The sequence below is a fragment of the Tachypleus tridentatus genome, chromosome 9 (assembly GCF_004210375.1).
Source record: "Tachypleus tridentatus isolate NWPU-2018 chromosome 9, ASM421037v1, whole genome shotgun sequence".
NCBI lineage: Eukaryota > Metazoa > Arthropoda > Merostomata > Xiphosura > Limulidae > Tachypleus > Tachypleus tridentatus.
In genome coordinates this window covers 9,737,710-9,758,419 of record NC_134833.1, presented here as the reverse complement: position 1 = coordinate 9,758,419, position 20,710 = coordinate 9,737,710, and the positions used below count along the sequence as shown (strand labels likewise).

At 30.9% G+C, this 20,710-nt stretch overlaps 2 protein-coding genes across 3 annotated transcripts in view; one reads left to right on the top strand and one right to left on the bottom strand.

Moving 5' to 3' along the window:
- LOC143226923 (glutamate receptor ionotropic, NMDA 2B-like) overlaps positions 1–11,041 on the top strand; it is a 179,274-nt gene extending 168,233 nt beyond the window's left edge. The window contains exons 11-12 of the mRNA XM_076458483.1: positions 4,664–4,884; positions 10,865–11,041. Of these exons, the coding sequence (XP_076314598.1) occupies positions 4,664–4,884; positions 10,865–11,041 (398 nt within the window). The remainder of the gene's footprint in view (positions 1–4,663; positions 4,885–10,864) is intronic.
- Positions 1–20,710, bottom strand: part of LOC143224740 (glutamate receptor ionotropic, NMDA 2A-like) — a 373,609-nt gene that overhangs the window by 274,417 nt on the left and 78,482 nt on the right. The gene's annotated exons all lie outside the window — the stretch shown is intronic.

Here is a 20,710-nt window from a genome sequence, read left to right as displayed (position 1 = left end):
AAGTCTTGCACAATGTCTTATATGTCTTATATTTAGGCTATGTCTTAGCCTAAACGGTGTCCATAATGTTCCTCTTACGCTAAAAATTACTTATCTGTTTGTTTCAAGATAGCTACACAATGAGCTATGAAAATGTGGTTTATATTAGTTTATGTGGTATTATATGTCCATAGACATACTGCTATGTCTGCCCACCACGGGTGTGGAAATGTGGTTTATATTGGTTTATGTGGTATTATATGTCCATAGACATACTGCTATGTCTGCCCACCACGGGTGTGGAAATGCGGTTTATATTGGTTTATGTGGTATTATATGTCCATAGACATACTGCTAAGTCACTGTGAAGCACTTATGTATCAGTTGTTTTTGATAGTATATGTCTTTATACCAAGCAATGATAATGACCAAATAATGGAACAAAGAATATATAACTTTAGATTTAAAAGTATATATTTTTATAATTTCATCTGGTTGTTATTTTCTTGTTCAAAAGTTAATCTCAAACAGATCCTATATTTTTGCACACATCAAATTAACTTTTTCTCAATAATATACACATTTTATGACCATATTTTGTAAGTGGGAAAGGGAGTTTGATAACAGCCATATGTATCACGTTCAACACCTCTCACCCGTTTGTCTCAACATTTCTTTGGACTTTGAAATATGTCATGATGATGCAACGCTCCAAACACCGTTGTTGTTTTGTCAATCTCTTTAGTACCTTGGTGGAACAACAGTAATTTCATTGACTTATAAACCTGAAATCCGGGGCTCGATTTCCTACGATGAACATATCAGAAAGCCCATGTGGCTTTGCTGTAAAACAATCCTTTTAAAGTTTCACTGACTCAACTGTTGAAGACATGCATCTCAGAGGTTTGAGGAATTTTAAAACTAGATCCACCCATATCGAAATCAAAGGAATTTGGGGTTTCTGGGACTTTACACATAGATTTACATAATAACTAAGAAACTGTTTAAATAAATATATATGCCCGGCATGGCCAACCGCGTTAAGGCGTGCGACTCGTAATCTGAAGGTCGCGGGTTCGCATCCCCGTCGCGCCAAACATGCTCGCCCTCCCAGCTGTGAGGGCGTTATAATGTGACGGTCAATCCCACTATTCGTTGGTAAAAGAGTAGCCCAAGAGTTGGCGGTGGGTGATGATGACTAGGTGCCTTCCCTCTAGTCTTACACTGCTATATTAGGGACGGCTAGCGCAGATAGCCCTCGAGTAGCTTTGTGCGAAACTTCAAACCAAACAAACAAATAAATATATGTCTTTACTTTTCTTTCTAATTTTTCATACTAAGACCAATTAATATGGGATCAGAGAGGATTGAAGGCTTTCAATCCCTTAATACCATAACAAAGGGGTTTGGGGAGTTCTTACATTTGGATTTACTGCAAAGGTCTTTTGAAACAGAATGAACATTTGTCTTTTTTGTTTCCCATACATTTCAAAGTTATTTTAATGGTTTTTAATAAGTTCTGATATTAATGGTGATTAGTTGTTGAACGAAAGCACGTTCTGCTCCAATATTTTTCCAATCCTGGTTCAATATTTATTCAGCTTTGATACAATATTTATCCAATCCTGGTCCAATATTTACCTAGCTCTGATTTAGTTAGTTTTAAGCTATTATAACTTGCTATGAACTTTCAATATTTGTGATTACTCCTAGTCAATATCTTTTCTTTTTCTTTCAAATATGAAGTGATGTACATTAACCTGTTCAGTGCCGTAGACGAGATAACTCGTCCAAGCCGATCGGTAACACAGTGCCACGGACGAGTTAATTCGTTGTCAACAATACCTAACTTCAACGCTAGATGTCAGCACCATACACACATTTGACCGACTTACAAATTGTTTCACTTTCGATCCAAAATGGCGTCACGAAAAATTACAAAATGAAGTAGCATTAGAGTTGTATTGTAGCAGCTGAAATACTTGGCAGTTAACAGGTTAATATATTCTTCCTCTTGACTCTCTAGTAGCTCAGGGACAAGTCTGGGGGATTTTAATGTTAAAAAACAGGGTTTTAAAATTCGATGTGAACAGAACATACATGGCCCATTATGTAACTTTGTACCCGTAACAATAAACAAACAAGCCAGTATGTCAGCACTAAGTTTACGCTAAAATCCGGAATTCGATTTCCCGTGGTGAATGGAGCTCAAATAAACAATTGTATAACGCGACGTTACAAGAAACAATCTTTAATATAAAAATTACCTTAACATTAAAATCTCATAAAAGCTAAAATAGCTACTAAAATGTTTGTATTAACCAACGTAATGATGTAAATATTTGTTTTAAATTATATTAAAATATTTTTGGAACTTTTTAAATGTTATGATACGATGCTTGCTTAGAAAGGGAATTTTGAACCGGTTTTAATAAGTTCCTAACCGTAATGATATCACAGCTAAAAGGAACTGAAACAAAAATGTATTCATACGCCAATTCCACATCTTTGCAGCAAAATTAATATAAGTTTATGAGACGAAAAGCGTGAAAATACCAAATATGTTGCTACCAGAATTAGCATGAAATCACAATAACAATATTCTGGAATGATACCAAGTGCTTCCAAGGCCATTACCGCATTCTTAAAGTGATAAAATATGCCCAGAATCTCTTCCGAAGTTGTTTTATTACATAAACATGGTTTAATATTCGTGGCTAGCTCTAGTAAATATGTATGCCTATTATATTTACATTTCATAAATTCATAGCAGGATAATGAATGAAAACAAATTTTCTTTTGTCAGTGGTTGAATGAATCTGGAATTCCTCTTACTACATATAACATATATCCTGCTCAACAAGTTCATTGTCGTCATGCGCTTCTTGTACGTTTCAAGTCGTAGTAAAACGTTTCGTTAGCATCAAGTGATAAATGCATTGTATTCGTCAAAGCAGAATTTACATATATGTATTAGAGCGTTGCATGTATACAACGTGTATTTTTATTTAGTTCTGCCATTTATATTTTACATAATAAATTTGTGGTAGTCTCCAACCCAGTACATAGTCCTTCGTGTTTTAATCTCACACAACGTAGATGAATACGACAGTCGTCCCAAAACAGTTTGTTTGTTTGTTTCTGAATTTTGCGCAAAGCTACACGAGGGTTTTCTGCGCTAACCATCCCTAATTTTGCAGTGTAAGACTAAAGGGAAGGCAACTAGTCATCACCACCCACCGCCAACTCTTGGGCTACTCTTTTACCAACGAATAGTGGGATTGACCGTCACATTATAACGCATTTACGGCTGAAAGGTCAAGCATGTTTGGTGGTACTGGGATGCGAGTCCGGGACCCTCAAATTACGAGTCGCACGCCTTATCTCACCTGGCCATGCCGGGCCCGTCTCAAAACAGACAAATCGTGCTGAATTCATAAAAAGATTTGAGAAAACACTACCTGCTACTACTAAACAAATATATCTCTTTGCTTTATATTTAAGCCAACGTTTCATCTTTACGGCTTCATCGGAGCAAACAACACTTGCTTATTTGCCACGATGAAGCTGTGCAGATGAATCGTTGGTTTAAATAGAAATTGTTGTGTTTTTCGAGTAAGTGATAGTGTTTTATTTATTTTTTAAACGATGAATATAATTGTTGTGTTTGCACTACAAAGTGTAAACTCAAATAAATCGGACATCCTCTGAAAAAAAAAAAACATTTTCAATCAACCAATGAACAAGTTTCATCTCTCTTATGGTCCTCCCTAGATTAAAAGTTTTTTCTTATCTGTACCTACTTGAAATCTGTTTCATCTCTCTTATTATCCTTCCTAGATTACAAGTTTTTCATATCTGTACCTACTTGAAATCTGTTTCATCTCTCTTATTATCCTTCCTAGATTAAAAGTTTTTCTTATCTATGCCTACTTGAAATCTGTTTCATCTCTCTTATTATCCTTCCTAGATTAAAGTTTTTCTTATCTATGCCTACTTGAAATCTGTTTCATCTCTCTTATTATCATTCCTAGATTACAAGTTTTTCATATCTGTACCTACTTGAAATCTGTTTCATCTCTCTTATTATCCTTCCTAGATTACAAGTTTTTCATATCTGTACCTACTTGAAATCTGTTTAATCTCTCTTATTATCCTTCCTAGATTAAAAGTTTTTCTTATCTATGCCTACTTGAAATCTGTTTCATCTCTCTTATTATCCTTCCTAGATTACAAATTTTTCATATCTGTACCTACTTGAAATTTGTTTAATCTCTCTTATTATCCTTCCTAGATTAAACGTTTTTCTTATCTATGCCTACTTGAAATCTCTTTCATCTCTCTTATTATCCTTCCTAGATTACAAGTTTTTCATATCTGTACCTACTTGAAATCTGTTTCATCTCTCTTATTATCCTTCCTAGATTAAAAGTTTTTCATATCTGTACCTACTTGAAATCTGTTTCATCTCTCTTATTATCCTTCCTAGATTACAAGTTTTTCATATCTGTACCTACTTGAAATCTGTTTCATCTCTCTTATTATCCTTCCTAGATTAAAAGTTTTTCATATCTGTACCTACTTGAAATCTGTTTCATCTCTTTTATTATCCTTTCTAGATTACAAGTTTTTCTTATCTGTACCAACTTGAAATATGTTTCATCTCTTTTATTATCCCTTCTAGATTACAAATTTTCCTTATTCCGTACCTACTGGTTAGTATGGGCCATCTTGTTCGGAGCCAGCGTTAATGTTGACTGCCCCCGAGGGTACACAGCAAAGTTCATGTCGAGTGTATGGGCGATGTTTGCAGTCGTGTTTCTCGCTCTGTATACAGCCAACTTAGCTGCTTTCATGATTACCAGGGAAGAGTTTTATGACTTGACTGGGATTGAAGACAAACGGGTAGGTCTTGACATACACGTTCTGCTGTTTTCAATATTTATCAAATACAATGTAATTTGACCTGCGTTTTTCATCTTATTACTGAAACTGTCTTGTTTAAGCTACATGTTAATAAGTAAGATATAAATCCATTTCTAAAGGTCATATTTTTATGAAGTATGACTATCTTTCATGTGTTAGCAAGTAAGATATAATTTAGGACTTCGTTTTAGAGGTCCTATTTACGTCAGTTATAGTACATTGAAAAAGACAATCTATATTAGTAAATACACGTCCTACTTGTAACGTAATTTTAACTAGAGATTCAATGTTCAAGTAGAGTATGGTTTGAATTGGTTTGTTTCCAATTTCGCGCAAAGCTACACGATGGCTATCTGCGCTAGCCGTCCTTAATGTAGCAGTGTAAGACTAGAGGGAAGGCAGCTAGTCATCACCACCCATCGCCAATTTTTGAGCTACTTATTTACCAACAAATACCGGGATTGACAGTCACATTATAACGCTTCCATGGCTGAAAGTGCGAACATGTTTGGTGTGGCGGGAATTCGAACCCGCGACCCTCGGATTACGAGTCGAGAGCCTTAACCACCTGCAAGTAGAGATTCAACGTATTTGTACGTTACTTCTCCGATCGGAAAAATTGTCGGGTTGTGTCGGTATAATTAACATATTTCTATTTTGTTACAAATATATTCTAGAATAACTTTGAGAAGTAATCCCGATGTTATCAGTGATGTCGAGTGATGTTCATAAAAAACTACATGAACCTGACGATGACCGAAACGTTGTTCACTCCTCCACGTAAAAAAATTTTCTCAACCCAAACGAGCTGTTTTTACAAAATATAATCCCGATGTTAGACCTAGCGATCCAGCAATTATCTAAATAACCATCATTAGATCCAGAAATGTTACAATAGATATCCTAGTACTGTTTCATAACAACGTTTCTTTAACTGGAGTTACAGTTGCTACAATAAATATAATAAAACAGATATGTAGCTGGAGTTACAATTGCTACAATAAATATAATAAAACAGATATGTAGCTGGAGTTACAATTGCTACAATAAATATAATAGAACGGATCTTTAGCTGAAGTTTATGTTGTTACACCAGCTAAGTTACCTTTATAAATTTGTACTAATTGTTATTACGTCAACTAACAGAACTTATTACTAGGTATAGTTTAAAGGTTCTAACTTCGTGTAACATTTTAAATTAATTATTAAGCAGAAAAGCCGAACCCTAGTAATATTAGGTAGAGCACAATCTAGTCATTAGCGCGCTGGGTTATAAACTTTGTTACCACCAAAATTGCCTACCAGTGAATTTTGGAACAGTGAGCGTGTGACAAAATATGACATTCCAGTTAATACCAAATTTATTCAAAAACCAGGCACAAAACTTGAGATCTATACTATGTAAAAACTACACTGACAAACACAACACCAACATTATTTATAAAATACAATGTGATAACTGCCACGACTTTTATATTGGAGAAACAAGTAGAAAAATGGAAACCAGATTCAAAGAACATAAAAAGTCACCTTCACACGTTTTCGAACACTGCAAGTCAAAAAACACAACATAACCATAGAAAACACTCAAATACTAAATAAAAAAACAAACATAAACAAACGCAAAATTAAAGAAACCTCACTGATATAACAACTTAAACCCAAAATAAACCAATACAAAGGAATACCTTTATATTTGTATTAATAAATATAATAAAACATCTAAGCACGCCCTCTACATTCCTACACTCAGTTATACAGCCCCCTTCAAACATGTGGTTAGCTTCCGGTCAATTACCTCTTTCTTTCTTTATGAACCTGACAATGACTGAAGAAGGTCGAAACGTTGTTCGTTCTTCTACGTAAAAAAAAAAAAAAAAATTCTCAATCCAAATGTTTTTACATATATATTTTTTCTTCAAGAGGGTTTTCTCGGCATCACTAAGAATTAGGCATACTTTGTTGGGCCACCAATGGGGCTTAAATATACTTGCTAAACCACCAATGAGAGTGACGTATATTCGTGAAACATAAGTTTACTTCGTGATTATTTTCCCTGATTACTTGAATACTTTTCATATCTCGTGGAGATTATTTGATACTTAAGGCTGAGAGATAACGGCAGTTTCCCAAATTCTGCACTATTTTAAAGAACTGTATCAATCATAGATTAACTCAGTTTGTTATTAATAGAATGGAATCTCCTATATTAATAAAATACCATCCTTCTGGTTTTGTAAGATGGGAAAAAATGTTTTGGATTTAAAAACAAAATGTACTAGAAAGATAATTGTGGATTAAAACTTCCATTCTGTGAGACGAGATGTCAGTACTGTTAGACAATTAATGAACATTTTCTTTGAACGATTTCAAGTTTCTGACCCAAAGTCAAGTGATGTTTTTTCTGGACCATATCGTGTCTCAAGACGCTTGCATAAATCGAAACTATAACACATTCGAAACATCAGAAGTCGATCACTTATCTCCTATTATTTACAAAGACAGAAATAGATGTTTACGTGGCCATTAATGTAGTCGAAATGAGTGTGACCATAATGGAATATCCACTGAAAGATATTTATCAATAGAAGTGGTACAAAAATATCTTTATTGCAAGAGAGAACTCTAGAATATATAGAAGTAAAAACAGTAGTTTTTCTTCTTCTTTTGAAACAATCTTTCTTGAATTTAAAAGATGGCGCCCGGCTGATAAAGACGCTCGCTTCTCGTCACTGTTGTTGTTCAAAGGCTTCAGCTCTGTTGTTTGCTCTGAAGGATTGAAGTCACTTGACCAAGTCTACTTGGAAATTAACAGCAGTCACTTTGAAAAACCGGTTTGGAAGTTGTATGAAAATCAGTTTCAGTTTGTATTAGATTTGAACACTCAAGTCTAAACCACAGGATAGTTAAAATTAAAAATCATTAATACTACAAGATCTGATGGTAATATCGCACTTTAGAGATTTTGATTTGGTTAAATGATGGAGTGAAGATTTGTTACTGATCGGTGTTTAAATGTCAAAACATCGTTCAGTTCTTAATGTTAAACCAGACCGTATGTTTAAGTTCATCTTACATGATATTTGTTTTTCTTTTTGTTTTACCATCGAACATTTACGTAAGCAAAAGAGATTTCATCCGGGATTTCTTCATCCACACCTCTAGTTCCTCCAACATGAATGTTCCAGATTAACGAGTCGCTCAAGTAAGCGCATTCACGTGGTTCGGTAGTTCTTGTGGATTATGCCTGGCTTAAGTTCAATGTCTTGTCCTTCCGGCGTGGACTTTCATCCGGGATTTCTTCATCCACACCTCTAGTTCCTCCAACATGAATGTTCCAGATTAACGAGTCGCTCAAGTAAGCGCATTCACGTGGTTCGGTAGTTCTTGTGGATTATGCCTGGCTTAAGTTCAATGTCTTGTCCTTCCGGCGTGGACTTTCATCCGGGATTTCTTCATCCACACCTCTAGTTCCTCCAACATGAATGTTCCAGATTAACGAGTCGCTCAAGTAAGCGCATTCACGTGGTTCGGTAGTTCTTGTGGATTATGCCTGGCTTAAGTTCAATGTCTTGTCCTTCCGGCGTGGACATTCATCTTAGAAAACTGTGGCCTATTTAAAGAAAAGTAATTAAACAAGAAAACTGCCGCCGTCGGTGTAAAAAAAAAAATTCAGGGCCTCATTACGTAATTAGCTTTGAAAGGGTTTCCTTTGTTAATGATTTTGTTGTTAAAGTTAGATTTTAGAGAAGAATACACATACATTTTATGCGATATTGAAAGTAGATTCTATCTCTTTATATAAATATTCCTTTTTGCTTCGATTGCTCATTAAAATTACGTCTACAAGTGTCGCTAGCATCATAAATGCCCTATCTACAAACACCTTACATACGGGGATTTTCTCACATTATCAGCATCTCACTCACAGATTTCTGAGATACACGGTTTTTCTGTCATCATAACTGTTCACATCCACCACGGATCCCTGACTTTCTTTTCATTGTATATGTCACGTTTACAGACTCTAATATCATTTTCTTTTTCTTCCATCAAAACCACAGTGCCTATAGCCACCTTGGACGCGTGGCTTCCATTGCACCTCTAGAACCGATGTCTCTTTCTCCACAAAAACTGTAAAGAAAACTTTCCCGCTCATCATCCAAGTTATTATCTGGGTTTCTTCTCGGATATGTTTACGTTCAGAGCTGCCTTTCTATATAATCAAGACACTGCATGAGGTACCATGACGGTTATCTCAGACCCTAAATTTCATCAGTATGTTCATTCAGCCAGAACCCTTATGACATGCCCTTGGCACAAGAATATTGGAATTCTGAAGAATGATAAGTTCTCACTCTGGTTCATTCAGTTGTAAACAGGGATCAGTGAAGCATACTGTTGAAAGTTACATTCTGTAATGGAATGGAAGAATTAGCCCCATAAAATGGAAATAATAAAATATTCTCTTGTCCTAACAGCTATACACAATATGTAATATAATACACAGCACTTTATGTTAAACGTACATCATTTTGATTCATTTTAAATATTCTATCTCAGATAAGAGGAATTTCAAGTTTTGGGTTACTTAGCGTCCTTTGCTGTCAAAATTTTATTATCATTGTTATTATGACCAATAACATGATTAGATTACAGCCAATCATTAAGGAAGGGAAAATGAAACTACAATCACCACAACAAATCTTCCTTTATTATAAAACCAGATGTATTCAGTTGCTTAATCAGTTTAACATTACAAATGTTCAAGGTGTCCACCACTTGGTCTCCAAATCCTACATGAAAAAAATCAATTAAATAATATTAGTTTGTTTCCAGTATCTTTACTAGTAGTATAAAAGGTTTACCGAGAGATAGAACCAACTACGACTTACAACGGAACAACATCACACCAAACTGACAAAGCAGAAAAACTGTCGTAAGACATTGCCCTAAACTTGATTTACAAAGCCTTTGTGCCATAAAAGTTGTGCTAAAATCAATTAAGCTAAAAGCTGTATCGTTAGACGTTGCACTAAACTCGACTTAGAAAATCGTTGTATTGTAAAAGGTTGTGCTAAAATCGAATAATCTAGAGAAAAATATATCAGAAAACGTTATATCAGGACCAACCTTTTGTAAAACAGTTACACGTTTCTTGAAGCATGCCATGGTCGGGTGTGTAATTCAACATGCGTATGTCAACGCAGATTCGTCCCTAATGAAACAAATGTGTCTATATAAAAATATTCTGCAATAAAAACTAACCATATATTGCTTTTTCTTCAAATGCATTTTTAGTTGGTTCAGTAATAAGTGATTTTTTGTAATGTATTCAGCCAATCAACTAAAGTACAAAGCAAAATGGTCAATAAATAATACTCAATGTATTATTCGTAAAAATCTCACATGTTAGGAGTAAAACAGAGGGATCAACAAAAAACCCAACTCCACAAAGTGTGCCAGAATCCCAACTCCACAGAGTGCGCCAGAATCCCAACTCCACAAAGTGCGCCAGAATCCCAACTCCACAAAGTGCGCCAGAATCCCAACTCCACAAAGTGCGCCAGAATCCCAACTCCACAAAGTGCGCCAGAATCCAAAATCCACAAAGTGCGCCAGAATCCAAAATCAACAAAGTGCGCCAGAAACCAAAATCCACAAAGTGCGCCAGAATCTAAAATCTACAAAGTGTGCCTGAATCCAAAATTTACGAAGTGTGCCTGAATCCAAAATGAATCAGTAAAACATTCTTTGTAAACTGATTGAGTCACTCAATTCGTTTTGGTTTTTTAAGCTCAATGTCTGACATTTGGTATTTATTATTTTTTATCCGTTAAGGTACCTTATACATTCCTCTTTCTCAACCGTTAAAAATATTCTGTTTTTAACTTAATAAAAAAGGAAGTTTAAGATAACACCACAGAAGTTAACAATATATTTTTTAACATTGTTTCAGCTGAGAAATCCCTGGCTGACAGACCCGCCGTTTCGCTTTGGCACTATTCCTCACGGCAATACAGAAACGGTTCTCAAGGACAACAAGCCTGAAATCCATAATTACATGAAAGTTTTCAACCGTTCTTCTGTGATAGAGGGCGTTAAAGCAGTGAAAAAAGGGTATGGTGATACTTAAAGCTCTTGCAATTCACACGTCTTAGTTGTTGTTGTTTTGAATTTCGCACAAAGATACGAGGGCTATCTGTACTAGCCGCCCCTATTTAGCAGTGTAAGACTAGAGGAAAAGCAGTTAGTCATCACCACCAACCGCCAACCCATGGGATACATTTTAACAACCAATAGTTAGATTGACCGTCCAATTATAACTCCCTCACGGATGCAACGGCGAGTATGTTTGGTGCGACGGAAATTCGAACACGCGACACTCGGATCATGAATCGAGTGTTATAACCACCGCACCATGCCGGAATATAAACGATTGAAAATGGCAGAAGTTAAACTTACATCAATTTATATAACTGTAGTTTAAGGAAATTAATGTCTTATTATTAAGTGGAATAGTTTTACTAATATCAATATTTTCCGATTAATTGTCATAATTTTAGTAAATTAAGTGTTTCGTTGTTAATAGCCAAAGTTCTAGTAAATTAAGTGTTTCGTTATTAATAGCTATAGTTTTAGTAAATTAAGGGTTTCGTTATTAATAGCTATAGTTTTAGAAAATTAAGTGTTTCGTTATTAATAGCTATAGTTTTAGTAAATTAAGGGTTTCGTTATTAATAACTATAGTTCTAGAAAATTAAGTGTTTCGTTATTAATAGCTATAGTTATATACATAAATTTATATAACTGTAGTTTAAGGATATTAATGTCTTATTATTAAGTGGAATAGTTTTACTAATATCAATATTTTCCGATTAATTGTCATAATTTTAGTAAATTAAGTGTTTCGTTGTTAATAGCCAAAGTTTTAGTAAATTAAGTGTTTCGTTATTAATAGCTATAGTTTTAGTAAATTAATGGTTTCGTTATTAATAGCTATAGTTTTGTAAATTAAGGGTTTCATTATTAATAACTATAGTTCTAGAAAATTTGTTGTTTCGTTATTAATAGCTATAGTTTTAGTAAATTAAGGGTTTCGTTATTAATAGTTATAGTTTTAGTAAATTAAGTGTTTCGTTATTATTAGCTATACTTTTAGTAAATTAAGGGTTTCGTTATTAATAGTTATAGTTTTAGTAAATTAAGTGTTTCGTTATTAATAGCTATAGTTTAAGAAAATTAAGTGTTTTATTATTAATACGTATAGTACTAGTAAATTGAGTGTTTCGTTATTAATAACTATAGTTTTAGTAAATTAAGGGTTTCGTTATTAATAACTATAGTTCTAGAAAATTAAGTGTTTCGTTATTCAACTCTATAGTTTTAGTAAATTAAGGGTTTCGTTATTAATAACTATAGTTCTAGAAAATTTGTTCTTTCGTTATTACTAGCTATAGTTTTAGTAAATTAAGTGTTTCGTTATTAATAACTGTAGTTCTAGAAAATTAAAGGTTTCGTTATTAATAGCTATAGTTCTAGAAAATTAATTGTTTCGTTATTAATAGCTATAGTTTTAGTAAATTAAGTGTTTCGTTATTAATAACAGTAGTTCCAAAAAATTAAGAGTTTCGTTATTAATAGCTATAGTTTTAGTAAATTAAAGGTTTCGTTATTAATAACAGTAATTCTAGAAAAATAAGTGTTTCGTTATTAATAGCTATAGTTCTAGTAAATTAAGTGTTTTGTTATTAATAGCTTTAGTTTCAGTAAATTAAGGGTTTCGTTATTAATAGCTATAGTTTTAGTAAATTAAGGGTTTCGTTATTAATAGCTATAGTTTTAGTAAATTAAGGGTTTCGTTATTAATAGCTATAGTTCTAGGAAATTAAGTGTTTCGTTATTAACAGCTATAGTTTCAGTAAATTAAGGGTTTCGTTATTAATAGCTATAGTTCTAGTAAATTAAGTGTTTCGTTTTTAATAGCTATAGTTTTAGTAAATTAAGTATTTTGTTATTAATAGGTATAGTACTGGTAAATTAAGTGTTTCGTTATTAATAGCTATAGTTCTAGTAAATTAAGTATTTCGTTATTAATAGTTATTGTTTTATTAAATTGAGGGTTTCGTCTTTAATAGCTGTGGTTCTAGTAAATTAAGTGTTTCGTTATTAATAGCTATAGTTTTAGTAAATTAAGAGTTTCGTTATTAATAGCTATAGTTTTAGTAAATTAATGGTTTCGTTATTTATAGCTATAGTTTTAGTAAATTAAGTGTTTCGTTATTAATAACTGTAGTTATAGAAAATTAAGTCTTTCGTTATTGATAGCTATAGTTCTAGTAAATTAAGTCTTTCGTTATTAATAACTGTAGTTATTGAAAATTAAGAGTTTCGTTATTGATAGCTATATTTCTAGTAAATTAAGTGTTTTGTTATTAATTGGTATAGTACTAGTAAATTGTGTGTTTCGTTATTAATAGCTATAGTTTTAGTAAATTAAGGGTTTCGTTATTAATAGCTATAGTTTTAGTAAATTAAGTGTTTCGTTATTAATAACTGTAGTTATAGAAAATTAAGTGTTTCGTTATTAATAGCTATAGTTTTAGTAAATTAAGTGCTTTGTTATTAATAGGTATAGTACTAGTAAATTGAGTGTTTCGTTAATATTAGCTATAGTTTTAGTAAATTAAGGGTTTCGTTATTAATAGCTATAGTTTTAGTAAATTAAGTGTTTTGTTATTAATAGCTATTGTTTTAGTAAATTAAGTGTTTCGTTATTAATAACTGTAGTTATAGAAAATTAAGTGTTTCGTTATTGATAGCTATAGTTCTAGTAAATTAAGTGTTTCGTTATTAATAGGTATAGTTTTAGTAAATTAAGTGTTTCGTTATTAATAACTGTAGTTATAGAAAATTAAGTGTTTCGTTATTAATAGCTATAGTTTTAGTAAATTAAGGGATTCGTTATTAATAGCTATTGTTTTAGTAAATTAAGTGTTTCGTTATTAATACCTGTAGTTGTAGAAAATTAAGTGTTTCGTTATTAATAGCTATAGTTTTACTAAATTAAGTGTTTCGTTATTAATAGCTATAGTTTTAGTAAATTAAGTGTTTTGTTATTAATAGGTATAGTACTAGTAAATTGAGTGTTTCGTTATTAATAGCTATAGTTTTAGTAAATTAAGGGTTTCGTTATTAATAGCTATAGTTTTAGTAAATTAAGGGTTTCGTTATTAATAACTGTAGTTCTAGAAAATTAAGTGTTTCGTTATTAATAGCTATAGTTTTAGTAAATTAAGTATTTCGTTATTAATAGCTATTGTTTTAGTAAATTAAGTGTTTCTTTATTAATAACTGTAGTTATAGAAAATTAAGTGTTTCGTTATTAATAGCTATAGTTCTAGTAAATTAAGTGTTTCGTTATTAATAGCTATAGTTTTAGTAAATTAAGTGTTTCGTTATTAATAACTGTAGTTATAGAAAATTAAGTGTTTCGTTATTGATAGCTATAGTTTTAGTAAATTAAGTGTTTCGTTATTAATAGCTATAGTTTTAGTAAATTAAGTGTTTCGTTATTAATAACTGTAGTTATAGAAAATTAAGTGTTTCGTTATTAATAGCTATAGTTTTAGTAAATTAAGTGTTTTGTTATTAATAGGTATAGTACTAGTAAATTGAGTGTTTCGTTATTATTAGCTATAGTTTTAGTAAATTAAGGGTTTCGTTATTAATAGCTATAGTTTTAGTAAATTAAGTGTTTCGTTATTAATAGCTATAGTTCTAGTAAATTAAGTGTTTCGTTATTAATAGCTATAGTTTTAGTAAATTAAGGGTTTCGTTATTAATAGCTATAGTTTTAGTAAATTAAGTGTTTCGTTATTAATAGCTATAGTTTTAGTAAATTAAGTGTTTTGTTATTAATAGGTATAGTTTTAGTAAATTAGTGTTTCGTTATTAATAGCTATAGTTTTAGTAAATTAAGTGTTTCGTTATTAATAGCTGTAGTTTTAGTAAATTAAGTGTTTTGTTATTAATAGCTATAGTTACTAGTAAATTAAGGGTTTCGTTATTAATAGCTATAGTTTTAGTAAATTAATGGTTTCGTTATTAATAACTGTAGTTCTAGAAAATTAAGTGTTTCGTTATTAACAGCTATAGTTTTAGTAAATTAAGTATTTCGTTATTAATAGCTATTGTTTTAGTAAATTTAGTGTTTCGTTATTGATAGCTATAGTTCTACTAAATTAAGTGTTTCGTTATTAATACGTATAGTTTTAGTAAATTAAGTGTTTTGTTATTAATAGCTATAGTTTTAGTAAATTAAGTGTTTCGTTATTAATAGCTATAGTTTTAGTAAATTAAGTGTTTCGTTATTAATAACTATAGTTTTAGAAAATTAAGTGTTTCGTTATTAATAGCTATAGTTCTAGTAAATTAAGTGTTTCGTTATTAATAGCTATAGTTTTAGTAAATTAAGTGTTTCGTTATTAATAGCTATAGTTTTAGTAAATTAAGTGTTTCGTTATTAATAGCTATAGTTTTAGTAAATTAAGAGTTTCGTTATTAATAACTGTAGTTATAGAAAATTAAGTGTTTCGTTATTAATAGCTATAGTTTTAGTAAATTAAGCTGGCCTGGCATGGACTAGCACGGAAGGCGTGCGACTCGTAATCCGAGGGTCGCGGGTTTGAGCCCGCTTCGCGCCAAACATGCTCGCCCTCCAAGCCGAGAGGGCGTTATAATATGACGGTAATCCCACTATTCGATGGTAAAAGAATAGCCCAAGAGTTGGCGGTGAGTAGTGATGACTAGCTGCCTTCCCTCTAGTCTTACACTTTTAAATTAGGGACGGCTAGCACAGATAGCCCTCGAGAACCTTGGTGCGAAATTCCAAAAAACAAACAAAAACAAACAATTAAATTAAGTGTTTTGTTATTAATAGGTATAGTACTAGTAAATTGAGTGTTTCGTTATTATTAGCTATAGTTCTAGTAAATTAAATGTTTCGTTATTATTAGCTATAGTTTTAGTAAATAAAGTGTTTTGTTATTAATAGCTATAGTTTTAGTAAATTAAGTGTTTCGTTATTAATAGCTATAGTTTTAGTAAATTAAGTGTTTCGTTATTAATAGCTATAGTTTTAGTAAATTAAGGGTTTCGTTATTAATAACTGTAGTTCTAGAAAATTAAGTGTTTCGTTATTAATAGCTATAGTTTTAGTAAATTAAGTGTTTTGTTATTAATACGTATAGTACTAGTAAATTGAGTGTTTCGTTATTAATAGCTATAGTTTTAGTAAATTAAGGGTTTCGTTATTAATAGCTATAGTTTTAGTAAATTAAGTGTTTCGTTATTAATAACTGTAGTTTTAGTAAATTAAGTGTTTCGTTATTAATAGCTATAGTTTTAGTAAATTAAGTGTTTCGTTATTAATAACTGTAGTTATAGAAAATTAAGTGTTTCGTTATTAATAGCTATAGTTTTAGTAAATTAAGCTGGCCTGGCATGGCCTAGCGCGGAAGGCGTGCGACTCGAAATTTTAGGGTTGCGGGTTTGTGCCCGCGTCGCGCCAAACATGATCGCCCTCCAAGCCGAGAGGGCGTTATAATATGACGGTAATCCCACTATTCGTTGGTAAAAGAATAGCCCAAGAGTTGGCGGTGGGTGGTGATGACTAGCTGCCTTCCCTCTAGTCTTACACTTTTAAATTAGGGACGGCTAGCACAGATAGCCCTCGAGAACCTTTGTGCGAAATTCCAAAAAAAAAACAAAAAACAAGTAAATTAAGTGTTTTGTTATTAATAGGTATAGTACTAGTAAATTGAGTGTTTCGTTATTAATAGCTAGAGTTTTAGTAAATTAAGGGTTCGTTATTAATAGCTATAGTTTTAGTAAATTAAGTTTTTCGTTATTAATAACTGTAGTTTTACTAAATTAAGTATTTCGTTATTAATAGCTATTGTTTTAGTAAATTAAGTGTTTCGTTATTAATAACTGTAGTTATAGAAAATTAAGTGTTTCGTTATTAATAGCTATAGTTTTAGTAAATTAAGCTGGCCTGGCATGGCCTAGCGCGGAAGGCGTGCGACTCGAAATCCTAGGGTTGCGGGTTTGTGCCCGCGTCGCGCCAAACATGATCGCCCTCCAAGCCGAGAGGGCGTTATAATATGACGGTAATCCCACTATTCGTTGGTAAAAGAATAGCCCAAGAGTTGGCGGTGGGTGGTGATGACTAGCTGCCTTCCCTCTAGTCTTACACTTTTAAATTAGGGACGGCTAGCACAGATAGCCCTCGAGAACCTTTGTGCGAAATTCAAAAAAAAACAAAAAACAAGTAAATTAAGTGTTTTGTTTTTAATAGGTATAGTACTAGTAAATTGAGTGTTTCGTTATTATTAGCTATAGTTTTAGTAAATTAAGGGTTTCGTTATTAATAACTGTAGTTCTAGAAAATTAAGTGTTTCGTTATTAATAGCTATAGTTTTAGTAAATTAAGTATTTCGTTATTAATAGCTATTGTTTTAGTAAATTAAGTGTTTCGTTATTAATAACTGTAGTTATAGAAAATTAAGTGTTTCGTTATTGATAGCTATAGTTCTACTAAATTAAGTGTTTCGTTATTAATAGCTATAGTTTTAGTAAATTAAGTGTTTCGTTATTAATAACTCTAGTTTTAGTAAATTAATGGTTTCGTTATTAATAGCTATTGTTCTGGTAAATTAAATGTTTCGTTATTAATAGCTATAGTTTTAGTAAATTAAGGGTTTCGTTATTAATAGCTATAGTTTTAGTAAATTAAGTGTTTCGTTATTAATAGCTATAGTTTTAGTAAATTAAGTGTTTCGTTATTAATAGCTATAGTTCTAGTAAATTAAGTGTTTCGTTATTAATAGCTATAGTTTTTAGTAAATTAAGGGTTTCGTTATTAATAGCTGTAGTTCTAGTAAATTAAGTGTTTCGTTATTAATAGCTATAGTTTTAGTAAATTAAGTGTTTCGTTATTAATAGCTATAGTTTTAGTAAATTAAGTGTTTCGTTATTAATAACTGTAGTTATAGAAAATTAAGTGTTTCGTTATTAATAGCTATAGTTTTAGTAAATTAAGTGTTTTGTTATTAATAGCTATAGTACTAGTAAATTAAGTGTTTCGTTATTAATAGCTATAGTTTTAGTAAATTAAGTGTTTCGTTATTAATAACTATAGTTTTAGTAAATTAAGTGTTTCGTTATTAATAGCTATAGTTCTAGTAAATTAAGTGTTTCGTTATTAATAGCTATAGTTTTAGTAAATTAAGTGTTTCGTTATTAATAGCTATAGTTTTAGAAAATTAAGTGTTTCGTTATTAATAGCTATAGTTTTAGTAAATTAAGTGTTTCGTTATTAATAGCTATTGTTTTAGTAAATTAAGTGTTTCGTTATTAATAGCTATAGTTTTAGTAAATTAAGTGTTTTGTTATTAATAGGTATAGTACTAGTAAATTGAGTGTTTCGTTATTAATAGCTATAGTTTTAGTAAATTAAGGGTTTCGTTATTAATAGCTATAGTTTTAGTAAATTAAGGGTTTCGTTATTAATAGCTATAGTTTTAGTAAATTAAGGGTTTCGTTATTAATAACTGTAGTTTTAGTAAATTAAGTGTTTCGTTATTAATAGCTATAGTTTTAGTAAATTAAGTGTTTCGTTATTAATAACTGTAGTTGTAGAAATTTAAGTGTTTCGTTATTGATAGCTATAGTTCTACTAAATTAAGTGTTTCGTTATTAATAGCTATAGTTTTAGTAAATTAAGTATTTCGTTATTAATAGCTATAGTTCTAGTAAATTAAGTGTTTCGTTATTAATAGCTATAGTTTTAGTAAATTAAGTGTTTCGTTATTAATAGCTATAGTTTTAGTAAATTAAGTGTTTCGTTATTAATAGCTATAGTTATAGAAAATTAAGTGTTTCGTTATTGATAGCTATAGTTCTAGTAAATTAAGTGTTTTGTTATTAATAGGTATAGTACTAGTAAATTGAGTGTTTCGTTATTAATAGCTATAGTTTTAGTAAATTAAGGGTTTCGTTATTAATAGCTATAGTTTTAGTAAATTAAGTGTTTCGTTATTAATAACTTTAGTTTTAGTAAATTAAGTATTTCGTTATTAATAGCTATTGTTTTAGTAAATTAAGTGTTTCGTTATTAATAACTGTAGTTCTAGAAAATTAAGTGTTTCGTTATTGATAGCTATAGTTCTAGTAAATTAAGTGTTTCGTTATTAATAGCTATAGTTTTAGTAAATTAAGTGTTTCGTTATTAATAGCTATAGTTTTAGTAAATTAAGGGTTTCGTTATTAATAGCTATAGTTTTAGTAAATTAAGTGTTTCGTTATTAATAACTGTAGTTCTAGAAAATTAAGTGTTTCGTTATTGATAGCTATAGTTCTAGTAAATTAAGTGTTTTGTTATTAATAGTATAGTTACTAGTAAATTAAGTGTTTCGTTATTAATAGCTATAGTTTTAGTAAATTAAGTGTTTCGTTATTAATAGCTATAGTTTTAGTAAATTAAGTGTTTCGTTATTAATAGCTATAGTTTTAGTAAATTAATTGCTTTGTTATTAATAAGTATAGTACTAGTAAATTGAGTGTTTCGTTATTAATAGCTATAGTTTTAGTAAATTAAGTGTTTCGTTATTAATAGCTATAGTTTTAGTAAATTAAGTGTTTCGTTATTAATAGCTATAGTTTTAGTAAATTAAGTGTTTTGTTATTAATAGGTATAGTACTAGTAAATTGAGTGTTTCGTTATTAATAGCTATAGTTTTATTAAATTAAGGATTTCGTTATTAATAGCTATAGTTTTAGTAAATTAAGTTTTTTCGTTATTAATAATTTTAGTTTTAGTAAATTAAGTATTTCGTTATTAATAGCTATTGTTTTAGTAAATTAAGTGTTTCGTTATTAATAGCTATAGTTTTAGTAAATTAAGTGTTTCGTTATTAATAGCTATAGTTTTAGTAAATTAAGTATTTCGTTATTAATAGCTATTGTTTTAGTAAATTAAGCTGGCCTGGCATGGCCTAGCGCGGAAGGCGTGCGACTCGTAATCCGAGGGTTGTGGGTTTGTGCCCGCGTCGCACCAAACATGATCGCCCTCCCAGCCGTGAGGGCGTTATAATGTGACGGTCAATCCCACTATTCGTTGGTAAAAGAGTATCTCAAGAGTTGGCGGTTGGTGGTGATGTCTAGCTGCCTTCCCTCTAGTCTTACACTGCTAAATTAGTGACGGCTAGCACAGATAGCCCTCGAGAACCTTTGTGCGATATTCCAAAAAACAAACAAAAACAAACAAGTAAATTAAGTGTTTTGTTATTAATAGGTATAGTACTAGTAAATTGAGTGTTTCGTTATTATTAGCTATAGTTTTAGTAAATTAAGGGTTTCGTTATTAATAGCTATAGTTTTAGTAAATTAAGGGTTTCGTTATTAATAGCTATAGTTCTACTGAATTAAGTGTTTCGTTCTTAATAATTGTAGTTATCGAAAATTAAGTGTTTCGTTATTAATAGCTATAGTTTCTAGTAAATTAAGTGTTTCGTTATTAATAGCTATAGTTTTAGTAAATTAAGTGTTTTGTTATTAATAGGTATAGTACTAGTAAATTGAGTGTTTCGTTATTAATAGCTATAGTTTTAGTAAATTAAGTGTTTCGTTATTAATAACTGTAGTTTTAGAAAATTAAGTGTTTCGTTATTAATAGCTATAGTTTTAGTAAATTAAGTGTTTCGTTATTAATAACTGTAGTTATAGAAAATTAAGTGTTTCG